Genomic DNA, 12946 nt, shown 5'->3' on the forward strand with positions numbered 1-12946 from the left:
ATGTGCTAAGCATTATGATAAGCTCTTTGCATGTGTTGCGTTATTTGATCCTTACAGCGGCCCTGGAAGCTTGGTACCATTAAATCCACATTTTACAGATGAGGCAGCTGAGACACAGAGCACTTAAATCATTGTTCAAGGCTGCTTTTCCTATGCTTACAATTTAACCTTGACCTTCATCTGGTCCACTACCCCCACACCCCCCACTTTTCAGGTGAGGAAACAGACCCAGAGGGGAGTGGGAGCTTGTCCATCACTAGTTATGTAGCAGCTGAGTCAGAACCAGAACTTCTGTCTTCTGCTACTGGCTCAATTTTAAGGAAAACATCCTGAGCAAGTCTTGAATGCCTCCTTCTCCACCCCAGAAGCTCTTATGTTCCATACCCCAGGGGACCAGCCTGCCCGCTCGTGTAACCCCTGCTGTAACAGCCCTCCTGCCCATGCCGACCCCACTGGAGAGAAATATAAGACGAGGATTCTGCTCAGGATGGTGGCCTCACCGCTGTTCTCCAACTCACCCTCACTCCCTGAGGGTGACCTCAGATAGATGCGGCAAGAGCAGAGGAACACGCGCAGCTTAGACAGGGGGCATCCCGCAAGACACTGGTTCTCAAAGCATGGTCTCTGGACCAGCATCATCAACGTCCTCTGGGACCTTGTTAGACAGCAGATCTCAGGCCTCTCCCCAGACCTATGGAATCAGAAACAGGGCTGGGGCCCAGCATCTGTGTTTTAACAGGCCCTGCTGGTGATTCTGATGTTCAGCTCAAGTTCAAAAGCCTCTGCCTTGCAGTGTCTCGGTCAGTCCCCTCACACGTTGCTTACCTTTTCTCTCCAGGCATCTGGTCCCATCAGATGCAGTCACCAGGTTCTGCTCACTGATAACGGACACATTGGGCTGAAATTGTGGTGCCCCTCTGGGATATTCTGGGGTGGCACTGTCAGCCCTAGGAAACCAATTAGAGGAGTAATTGAAAAATGAAGGTGGTCACCCCCCCGTGACACACCAAGCCCAGCCTGATCCCCATCATCCTCACATACACCAGTGGGACTCAGTGTGGCAGTCATGAGCCCCCCATCAGGGGTCTGACGCCCCCCCAACAGATAAAAGGAACCCAATGAGCAGAACTGTATCACCAGCTGGAGGTCGGAAGGCTGCCCGCAGGCACACACAGGAGCCAGGGAAAATGTTTTTGAATATATGAGGCCCCACTACCTTGGCAGTATAACCTCCCACTTCTCTGCCAAAGCCATGTCTGAAGTGGAGGGAGGAGAGACCCTGGGAGCTCTTGGGTTGGAGAAAGGAATAAGCCATGGGAAAGATAGATTACCTGGGCAGAGATCTAAGAAAGCATCTCTTGCTGGAGTCTCCTGTCCGTTTGGGCCAGAACTACAGCTGCCGTCATACTATTTTCCTTCTGCTTCTTACACAGCCCTTTCCCAGCAGGCCATCTGCTCCTCTGACCTCCTGCTTCTCGCCAGCTTCTCAAGCCCATTCCATAAGAAGCTCCCAGAAGTAGGAGTTGGGGGAGGGGGAGGAGGACATTGAGATGGAAAGAATTCGACCAGTGTGGGCTCAAATATTATAGCAGCTCAGCACTTACCAGCTGTGTAACTCAGGCTGGTCACTCAGCTCTGAGCAGCAGTTTTCTCACCTGTGTTTTGGGGACCTAGATCTAGACTGACTATAAAGCACGTGCTCTTTGCAGTGTGTGTCACACAGCACTAAATAAACCCTCGGCCCCGTCCTTAAGAGGTTTACTGTCTAGGATTGTGCACTGTGCTCTTTAGGTCAGGCCCACGGCTGTTTCCTTCCAGCGGGGACTGAGCCTTAGACCCAGCCCCGGCGGGCCTCTTCCCCTGGTCCTGCCGGCCTCTGCTGCCCCACCCACCTGCCTTTCCTTGCCGTTTGCCCAGAGCAGGAGGAGATGATTCAGCTCCCCACCTCCTAGGGGCTGTCAGAATGTCTGCCCTGATGCTTTCTTCTACCCAAAGCTCCATTCTGTCACCCAGACTCTGCCTCGGATTAGGAAGGCCCTACTCCTCGTCCTGTGGTTAACGCTGCTGTGACTCCAGTGACCTAGAGAAGACAGACGCTACTGGGGCCCAAGCTGTGGGGTTGGTGCGTTGTCTCCTCCATTGGTAACTGTGTGCCCGCCTTGCTTGAAGCCCGTGGCTGGGCATCACACTGATAATGGTCAGATAATGTCCTGCTTCCCGCCCTGAAGCACTCGCTGGGTCAGTCTATGGTAGGCAAGCAGCAGCCGGCCTCAGGACCTCAAGAGTGAAGGAGGAGGAGGCAGGTCTAGAGTGTAGGCCAGCCCTCTCTGGGTCCACTCAGCCAGTGTCACATGTGTGCTAGGGACTTGGCTGGGTGGAGCCTGGCACCCCAGGGGTACCATGAGGATGGGCAGCCAGAGAAGTGCCGCAGAATGAATTGATTTGATAAATGGCCATTTATTACCCTCTCGAATTGGCTGAAACCAATTTCGGTCACATCAACCCCTGGTAAGTGCTGGGATATTGATTTGTGCAAAGTAATACAGTGAATTTATCAGTGTGATCCCCAGCTGCAGGGCTTCTAGCAAGGCTGGCGCACCGTTACCACCTTACAAATAGAGGAGCTAACGCACCAAACCCCGCAGCCCAGGCCCCCGCTGCCTCTCTGCTCTACTAGGGTCACTGGCGCCAAAGCAGGGCCGACCAACATACAGCAAGCCAGAGCCCTGGCATTGAAAGTGAGGTTTTCCTTCCAGAATCCAGAGCTGTTCTTGGTCGTGGGGTGGAACCGGATGCCTCCCCTGTCGGGCAGACCTCCTGGGAGCTCAAAGCCTCTGTGCCCCACCATCCTCAGAAAGGCCAGCTCTCTGTTCAGCACATTCAGAGCTAGACTGCGCCCCCTCCCTCCAACCTGCTCACCTCCTGTGTTCTTGTCTCAGTCAAGGCACCAGCATTCACTGATCTAACTAGAAACGTAGTCGTTTTCTTGGCCCCTCCCTAGCCCCTCCCCCCTCGCAGCCCATCAGGTATCAGGTTCTATCTTTCTACCTCTTAAATACATCTCAGACCTGGCCTCTCCCTTCTGTTCTTAATACCACTACCCCAGCTCAGGACCCCGGCATCTCCCATCTGAATCACACAGTATCCTCCTCACTGGTCTTCTGCCTCCTTTCCTTTCGCTACTGTGTTTCCCTGAAAATAAGACCGGGTCTTATGTTTATTTTTGCTCCAAAAGACACATTAGGGCTGATGTTCAGGGGATCCTGAAAAGTCATCCTGAAAAATCTCGCTAGGGCTTATTTTCCAGTTAGGTCTTATTTTTGGGGAAACATGGTATAATCACTTTTTCTACCCTGCTTGAGTGAGCTTTGTAAAAATTCACCTATTTAAAAAGCCTTGAGTGGCCCTTGCTGCCCTAGCCCAGCACACAATGCCAACCCCTGCTGCCCCCGCTTTGCACTGGACCCACCAAGACACCACCAGCCACTCCAGCTGCACGTGCTGTGTGGATCTGCCTGCATCTGTTGATGCTGCCCCCTGCGTGGAACTCCTTTTCTTCAGGCCCTTTGCCCACCCCAGCCCTGTCTGTCTTCCACATTCTGACTGGCTTTTACGTAGCCCTGACTCAGTTCAGGAGCAATGGACTGTAGACTTCTGAGGGCAGAGATCATGACTGAATTGTTTTTGTTTTACCAGTTCCTGGCACAGCACTATGTTCAAAGTAGATGCTTAGTGCAGTTTGTTGAATTAATTAATGTGATATGGCCCCTTGTCTAGCTCTGTGATATGCTCTGAGGAAAGAAGAGAAGCTGTAAGCCTGCTCTCTAGTAGTTCACAAGCATACTGGGAATGTGACAGTAGCGAAATAGGTCAGTACAACACCCATACTCCCTGACCTTCGACCCTCTGGGTAGACAGGCCATTCCCCAGACACCTTCTCTGAGAAGCCTCCTCTGGGCAGCAGATCACCCTACACCCCTGGAAGCTTCCCTCTGACCAGGGACCTGGCCCCCACACCCATTGTACCTGGTCCCAGTTGACCCTGAAGCCCATGAACTCCCTTGGGGACGCTCTACCACGTCAACTGCTCTTCTGTGCCGGGATCGGGCCGAACTCAGAATCTCAGCGTCAGGCATGTGGCACGCAGTGGGCACCCTCCTGTCGTGTGCCTCCCTTCCCGCTCTGACTAATCCAACACTCATCTTCCCAAGCCCTGCACCTCTCTGGGCTTTCCCTTGGAGCCCCATTTCTGATCTGAGAAAATATCCAGGTCATCCTGAGTTGTGCAGTGGCAGTGATTGATTTAGAAACTGTTGTAGTTCCACCTCCCCACCTCCCCACATCAGGGTCTCCTGTCCTGTGCCCCTGCTGTTCTCGTTGCCTGGACTGTCCTGCTGAGACGCTCAAGACCCAGGCCCTCCCCAGGAAGCCTTCCTTGGCTCTCCATCTGATGCAGGGCTCTTTCTCTAGGCTTCCTGTGGACACCTTTTGTCACTGCACTTACCACAGCGCATCGGTTTGTATGTCTTCCTCCAAAGGTCAGGAACTACCTCTCATTCAGCTGTTTCCCCAGGGTTGGCTACACAGGTGTGTAAAATGTGGTTGAACTTCGGTGAACACACTCTGAGCCCATTTTGCCACTCTTCCTCTCCTCAACACAGATTTCCTTTTTTTGGGCATTCAGTATTAGTTTATATTAATTTCAGGTGTACAGCATAGTGGTTAGACATTTATATAAGCTCAACCAATTTTCATCTCAGCCTCTTTCTGGAAGAGTGTGACTCTTCCCTCCAGGAACGCCTACCTGCAGTGTGCGCAGTGGGTGGGCTCAGCAAAAGCTATTCTTTGCATTTGTTTTTCTTTCCCCCCTTCTTCTGCCTCCCCGCCCCCCACTCTTGTTCAAGCCGTTGTTTCTCAGTCTAGTTGTGTAGGACACAGCTCCCTGGCCCATGCTGGTGTTATGAGCCTTGCGCTCCCCACAGCTGAGGCAGTCAGTCGCCGGTCGTATGTTGGCCACTCACAGTAGCTCACGGCAGCTCTCGGCCATTCACTCTGGTTGCCGGCCACTCATACTGGCTGCTGGCCACTCACACTGGCCACCGGCTGCTCATGACGGCACATCATACAGTAGCCCGTGGCGGCTCACGCCAACCTCTGGCAGCTCATGGCTGCCAGCTCCAGTGAGAGCTGTTGTTCACAATCTTAGCTGTAGAGGGCGCAGCTCACTGGCCCATAAGGGAATCAAACCGGCGACCTTGGCGTTACGAGCACGGCACTCCAACCACCTGAGCCACTTGCATTTTTAATATGTTAACCACTCAGTAGCAATAGTTTGCCTTCAGAATGATTAATCTTTAAAGACTAAGAAGAGAGCTGTTCTCTGATCATCCTCCAAATCCAAGGCCCCCATATCCACTCAGTCAGCAGGCACTTCATGAACACTTTCTGTGCTCCTTGAACCTACAAGAAATTGCTCATGGACATTTGGGTGACTCTCAACCATGAGAGTCCCCCTGAAGGACTGGTTCCCCTAGGAGACCACAGGCTTGGAAAACACCTGTTCCAGGTTAGGTTAAAAAAATTTCCCACACTAGAACTTACCAGGAAGGATGAGGCAACCCGCCCAGACTGCCCCAAAACCTTGCGCTGACAGTGGCGGAGGCCTGGGCTGGAAAGAGAAGGTAGCTCTTTTCCCCTCGCTTAGGTTTTGCTCACGTTGGGTCTTCCTTTCTGGAATGTCTCATCATACCCAGAATGCCTGGCGATCTTCCCCTCATCCTTCAGGCACAAACGTCAGTCAGGCACAAATGGCTGTTCCCACACTTTTCCCAGTGTTCCCATGCCATTTGGAACCCACAGTTTTCATAATAGCATTCACCTAAAAGGCACAAACCTTATTTTAGGCTTCTTTGTAGGTGCCCTAGCACCCAGCACAGAGGTTATTTGCTGAACAAGTAGATAAGCTCCCTAGAGAGGGGTTAAAAGAACGGAAGCCTTATTCACCCAAGGGTAGTGATAACCACTTGGAGCCATAACCACTTGGGTCCAGGCCTCGCTCTTCTTTGTAAAATGGGAGTTGAAGTATCTATTCTTTCCCTCTTGTGATTCTGGAAAGACCAAGAATTAATTCATTTAGCCAGCAAGCATTATACCACTGTTGGGCTATTCCCCAGGATCCCTCAGGAAATAGAACTCCTAGTTAGTACCTGCTCCCACGGATTACACAGTCAGATTGGGGCACACCCTCCACCTTGGATATGAAGGCACAGGCAGATGAAACCCCTTACACTGCCCCTCTCTGAGCCTCAGTCTTCTTTTCTGTAAAATGGAGCTAATACGTACTTCTCAGGATTATTATAAGGATGAAAGAGGTATCTGTAAAATACCAAAACTAGTGGCTGCTGCCACTGCTGCTGCTATGATTGCCATTATGTTTACTCTTACTATTTCACTTCTTGCAACTTACAGAATGCTTTCATAGCCATTAATTCATTTAGTCTTCATGGGGCTGACTCAGCATGTATCATATTCCCATTTTATAGATGAAGAAACCAAGGCTCTAAAGAAATAAGTGTTTTACTCAAAGTCAATCAACTAGTAAGTGACAGGGCTGGGGCTCTAAACTAGATCCTGCAACTTACCCTCTCCACCTTACCGGCCCATAGATGAGCATGGACCAGAGAATAAAGACCTCGGGAGGACTGGGGCACATGTGGGGAGGTGGAGTTCATCACAAAGAGTTGTTGTGGGTGAGTTTTAAGATGGCCCCGTCATGGTCGACATGGCCAGGAGCAGGCGCTCTGGTAAGGGGAAGAGTCCAGCAAGGAGGTGCTGGCATTGGCCCCATGTGTGGAGAGGCAGTCAAGCCTGCTTGGAGCTGCGGGGATGGAACCAGCCAGTGAAGGGGGCACTGGCAGCATCTCACGCGTAAGAGCAGACAGAGGTCAGGGGACGGGCTCCTGAGGCCCTGTGTTGAGTGGCTGCTCGAGCCAGACAGTTTTCCAGGCGAGGCAAAGGGTATGAGGAGGTGCTGTAACCAGGGTAAGTTGACCCTTTCCCTGAACTTCTGAAGCACTAATTCAGGCTCAATGGCCAGCCAGAGCTAGGGTAAATGAAGCCCAGGGTCTTCATTTATTTACCTATATAACCTTGAGCAGGTTACCTAACTTCTTTGTACATATTTCCTTGAGCAGGAATCAAGTTCCCTGCCTGCCTCGTAGGTTCATAATGAGGCTCAAATGAAGTTATGTCTACAGAAGTTCTTTAGAGACTATGAAGAGCTAGCAGAGTAACGTGCTGCCTCTGCTGGTCCACAGTGAGAGCCCCAGTGCCTATGGCCACCTCCATCTGGGCCCATCCAGGTCTGTCTGGCCTAGCCTCTGCCCTGGCCTCACAGGACCCTCAAGTCTCCCAGCCTTGGGCCTCTCGACCAACTACACCCCCTGGGGCCCGCCTTCCCCAGTCCTTCCTCGCTGCTTCCATTTTTCATTCTGTCGGACTCCATCTGCTTGGCCGTTTTTCTCTTCAGATATTATTAGAAATATCCAGAGTTGTAATTGTTTAATGGTTGGCATTTCGCCTGTTTCACAGGGGGCCCAGATCAAGCCCACCCCAGACTCCTGCTCTGGGTCTGGCAGAATTGCCCAGGGACAGCTGTGCAGTGGAGTCTGCCTGGCATTATAAAGAGCTCTCTCCTAGGTGCATTATTAGAAAAGAAGGGGGGAAAGATGGCCCCAGGCATAATCCAATTCCACATTCTCCATGATGTGTTGGAACTGCCTCGCCCAGCAGTGTGCAGCTCTCAGTGGGCTGGGAAGCTTTCCTGAAAGAGAAGTCCGGGTCAGAACCTCAGGTCCATGACACCTGGGGACCCCTCCCCCAACCCAGGCCACCTGTCTAAGTGGTACCTGGGCACTTCTGCCTGTCCAGATACCCCATGAAGCCTGAACTCAGTTTATGCTCAGCTTCTTTCCAACCGAGGTTCTCAATTTAGCCAAATTTCGGAAGAATTTGACTCCTTTCAGATGATCCTCTCTCACCATCGCCCCAACACACATCCAAACACAGTGTTCACAGAAGTCCAGCCTTTGCCATTTTATGATGTCTCCACCTCCCCAAATACCCTTACCCCTGGGGTCTTTTTTTTTTTTTTAATTAAAATGTATCGAGATGACAGTAGTTAGTAAAGTTACATAGGTTTCAAGTGTACAAGTCTATAAATCATCTCTATATCACATTGTGTGTTCCCCACCCAGAGTCACTTCTCCTTCCATCACCATATATTTGGGGTTCTTGTTTCTCAGGACACTGGGGACTTCCTCTCAACCAGACTTGGACTCCTCCCCTTCATTCCCAGCCTTCAGGTACCTGTGAGGCCTGTGGGTTCTCTGTAGAGCCAGGCTTTCCAGAGGACCGGGCCAGTTAGTTCAGAGATGCCTGGGGCCTAGCCCAGAGGAGCAGTTGGACTGTGATTTCTCAGGCCCCTCTCAAAATTCCCAGGTGGCGCCTCCCAGGCAGGCACAATGGCGAGTCTGATGTTCATGAGGCTGCACAGTTTCCTTCTTTTTCTGCTGAGGCCAGAACTAGACAGTACTGAAGGTAGCCATGTTAGAGGTTAGGTGAGAAAGGCCACAGCGTGGACCTGAATTCCTAGGACAGGTTATTCCAGACCTTTGTCATCTGATCCACTCCACTGCTCGTGTTCATTCCCATCTCTCCAGGTCTGTCATGCTAGCCCTTTCTGCCTCTCCTATCCTGCCCAGCACACATGTTCTGTCATTAGTCCCGCTTCTTCCAAAAAGCCTTCTTTGAGCTCTGCAGCCTCTTCTTTGAAACCCAACCACGTGGATCTTACCACACAGTGTAGAATTTAGGATCTTCATACTTGAAGACTGGCAGACACATCCCTAAGACCGTCATGTCTTTCTCTGTAGACTTGGTCTCTGGGCCTTGTCTTCTGAGCCTGATTCTCCCGCTCTGTAGTTGGCCCTGTAATCTCTTCCCCTTGAATGCATAGCCCTGGATTTTATACTTCCTCCTGAAGAGGAGAGGTCAGGTCTCGTTCCAGCAGGGCTGCGCCCCCGGGGAATCTGGTACAGCTCTATCCTCCTACATCCCTGCCCCCTCCAGCCCCCAGAGGCCATGGTTAGTGGAGGTGCTAACCAAGTGGCTCACCATTCTATGCCCTGAGCTCCACAGTACCCCTGACTGGCTTCCAGAAAGTGTGCTTGACTGTATTTCCAGACAGCGGACCAGACTTTGGTTTCCCCAAATGGGAAAGAGTCCAGAGCTCACACCCCCAATCTCCAGGGGCCTGCCCTGGGCTTCTGCCTCTCCCATTTGCATAGGAGGCAGGCTCAGTCTCCCACCAGTGGTAAGTAGATGGGTAACCAGCCAAGAGCTAAAGTTCCTCTCGAATTCTCCCTCACCAACCCCCACCCCCTTCACCTCCATTCACCATCCACCCGCCTTTCAGTTTCCCTGGCAACACTGAGTGCTCATCCTGGAAAACTTTATCCGAAATCTGCTCTGGGCAGCTTTCCAAATCCATGCTAACCTGATTAGGTATCTCTAGGGGCCTTGCCAGCTAATCAGATTAGGCAGCACTAATGGTAGTGAGGACTTTGAGTGGGCGCAGAGCAGTAAAACATATTGTATACTTAGTGATAATTATCCTGCCTTTTGTGTCATTGATTTATCTGCCTCCCTCCCCGTCCCCCGTCTTGTGTGTTTGGCCGTAGCGATCCGGAGGAAGGAGAATGGCTGGTACGACGAAGAACACCCTCTGGTCTTCCTCTTCTTGGGATCATCTGGAATAGGTAACAGGAGCAGATCAGCCAGTGGGAAAGAAGAGCTGGGGGAGCCCCAGCGGCTGTGGGCCAGGATAAGGCCACCCACCTCTAGTTCAACTCCAGCTCCCAGTACAACGCCTCCAAATTATAGAGCCAGCAAGGGAATCATCTGTCACATTAGGAACAGCTTAAAGTATGCTCCTTCCCCAGGAAGCTGGGGTACAGGGCCCAGTTCACCTGCAGGGCCAGGCCCTTTGGAGCCTGGTAGCCATGCCCCAGCCACTCGGCATCCCCTGAGGCTGCCTTTTGAGTCCAATTAAACCACCTCCAGTGCCCAGCACATCGACGTTATTCGGTGCAGCCTGGGATATAATCTGCTAGGAAGCTAAAGAAAGCCCCTTATGCCAGCACAGTGCTAGGTGCATAGCGAAACTGGTTGCAGTAAAATGAACTGGGTGTTTTTCTGACAATGTGAGCTGGAATATCTGAGGCATTCTCAACCCCTCACTGTCTGCCCTCACAGACGCCCCCTCCACCTCCTCTACCACACTCCCACCATTGTTTTGATAGGGAATTTCATGGTTTTTGTTGCCTTCTGTTCCCCTCTCAGCATTTCTATGGGCCTAGTTCTCCCTCAGGTAGGGTCCAAAAAGGTTAGCACCACCTCCTGATACTATGGAACTTGACTTCCTGTGCTAGACAGTAACGTCCAAAGGCTTGGCGGTCATACCAAATGGCCCTTCAGAACCACCACTTTGGTGTTGTCATTCCCTCTTTATGTTACAAAGAAAGGCCTTGAAGCCAAGAAGAGGTGCCCTCCCTGCCTCCGATGGGTCTGTGGCTCCAGGCCTTGCTGGATGACAAGGTCGTGGGTATCGAGAGAGATACAGTGCAGTGAGCCAGGAAGTCAGGGTGCTCCTGGGAGAGGCAGGGTTGGTGCTGAACTTCAAAGGACAAGTTGGCTCTGGATTATAAGAATCAACCTCCCACTCTTAGGATGCTGCTAAAGAAAAAGACTCAGTCCCCATCCACGGAAAAATCAGGATGCAATTCAGACTTGGATTCTGGTCCCAGCTTCACCCTTCCCTCGGTGATTGTGGGAGAGTCACTGGCCCTTTCCTAGCCTCAGCATTCCCATCCATAAAATACATTCTTTTCAGTGTCCATGCATTTCTAATATTCTTTCATTCCAGGAGAGTCAGTCTGGTCCTGACTCAATTCCTCTCGCTTTTCTCTTATAGGAAAAACCGAGCTGGCCAAGCAGACAGCCAAGTACATGCACAAAGATGCCAAAAAGGTAAGTGCGGGCCATGGAGACCGCGCCACTTCTGCTAGCCCCGCAAATCCTAGCTCCCTGAATCTGGCGATAGCTGATCAAAAAGACACACGCTGGCCTGGGAAGTAGGCCTCAGCTTTAGCTGCTACTTTGCTACTTGGCCACCAGTTGTTCCAGGAATTTGGGCAAGTTACCCAACTTCTTTGTACCTCGTTTCTTCATCTATGAAATAGGAAGGGTACTCATTGCCCTTCCTGACTCATGGGGCACTTGGGAGAACGCAGTAAGATTCATCTGTACAGGTATTACAGATGCTGCTCTGTGCCAGGTACTATACTAGTTCCTGATAATACAGTGTTTGTTTAGATGCTCTCCCTGCCCTAAGAAACTTAGTCTGGAGAGGGAAACAGCTTTAAAAACATACTATTACTGTTCGGTGCCATAAAGGCCATGCCAGAGGGATGGATTCTTGGGGCCTGTAGGAGAAAACAAGTAGGAATAAGAGGTGCTTTATTGCTGCTCTCCATCCTACATGAGCTTTTTAACAGGATTTCTTATGTGGGGTAGTCACAGGGCCCTTTCCCCCATAACTCAGCCCTGGATTTTCCATAGGAAAGAGCCATCCTCATGCCCTATTTGTTCAGACTCCGGCTTTCCAAGGCCTGCTCAGTTTGACTTTCTGCGCTGACAGGCAATGCTTCCATACAGAGAGACATGTCAGAGAGAGCAGTCCTTGGAGACTCCAGAAACATTTCAACAAAAGCCAAACATTCTGCTTTCTACCAGCCTTCCCAGCATGGTGGCTAAGGCCCCCTGTCCACCACCAGAGCTTGCCATGACCCCAGATGCCCTTGCTTCATTTCTATGGAAAGCATCCCCAGCTGAGGCAATGTGGAATTGCTCAGGCCTGTGCCCGCCAAACTACCCCAGCAGCAGAGCCCTGGGCACCTCCTGTCCTGCTTCTAGACTACCTGCCCCTTTGCCACCTTCCTACCGGCAGCCACAGAAACGGTCGCTCAGGCTGTGTGCTGAGCTGCATCCATGGCCTCCTGCTGCCTAATAACTGGCTGAAGGCTCCTGGCTCTGCCAGTAGCTGTGCTTTGCCTCAACCAAACCCAGAGCAGACCCACTTGACAGGCAGGCAGGCAAGAAGCAGTGCGTGACATGCTAATATGCTCTAACTGAAATAGCATTTTTTAAGACAATTCATCAGGTTGGCAGCGATTGAAACAATTAGCACTCTGGAAAGGGCCATAAACTAGCAAGACTATTATTAGGGAAGATGCAGTTACGGGCAGGAACCACCTGATTAGGGATGAAGAATTCTGAGTGTTTTAATTTTAATACTGTCAGAAAGGTTAATATTTAATTACAAATTATAATCTCCTTATCCAAGCTGTCTTAATATGTCTTCATACACAGTGGAAGTAAAAGGAAAGTATCTGCTGACTTGCTGGTGGAGAAGGGAGAGGGGGCTTATTCAAAGACTGATGAAGCAAGTCATTTTTCACTTGGAGCATCTGTTCAGTTGGGGGCACCAGGGCAGGGTGTCATGATGGCAGTTTTCAACATAAGCCTCCATCCGAGGAAAAGGAAGTAACACCATCACCCCTTGGAGGCAGTGGGCTGGGTGGTCCTTTCCTTGGCCCAGGCTCCAGTTCTTTCTGCTGGCCCTAGGCAGGTTACTGTACCCCTTGTCCATCCTCTCGCCCGTCCTGAAACCTGTATTTCTCTTGGCTGAGCTGCCGGGGCCCTCTGAAGATGCATGCTGGCTAATGCCCCATGTACCCCCATGTGACCTTCATTACTTCCCCTAGCCCTTTCCCACCTCTTGGGTTAGAGCCTCTCCTCAGGCCCCTGGTGAAATTAGGAGAGGAAA

At 51.3% G+C, this 12946-nt stretch overlaps 1 protein-coding gene across 2 annotated transcripts in view; it reads left to right on the plus strand.

Moving 5' to 3' along the window:
• CLPB (ClpB family mitochondrial disaggregase) overlaps window positions 1-12946 on the plus strand; it is a 136137-nt gene that overhangs the window by 110819 nt on the left and 12372 nt on the right. For both annotated transcript variants that reach the window (XM_019744405.2, XM_074335827.1), the window contains 2 exons: window positions 9741-9818; window positions 11033-11088. In XM_019744405.2, coding sequence (XP_019599964.1) covers window positions 9741-9818; window positions 11033-11088 — 134 coding nt within the window. The remainder of the gene's footprint in view (window positions 1-9740; window positions 9819-11032; window positions 11089-12946) is intronic.

This window comes from Rhinolophus sinicus, linkage group LG06 (genome assembly GCF_036562045.2).
Source record: "Rhinolophus sinicus isolate RSC01 linkage group LG06, ASM3656204v1, whole genome shotgun sequence".
Classification (NCBI taxonomy): domain Eukaryota; kingdom Metazoa; phylum Chordata; class Mammalia; order Chiroptera; family Rhinolophidae; genus Rhinolophus; species Rhinolophus sinicus.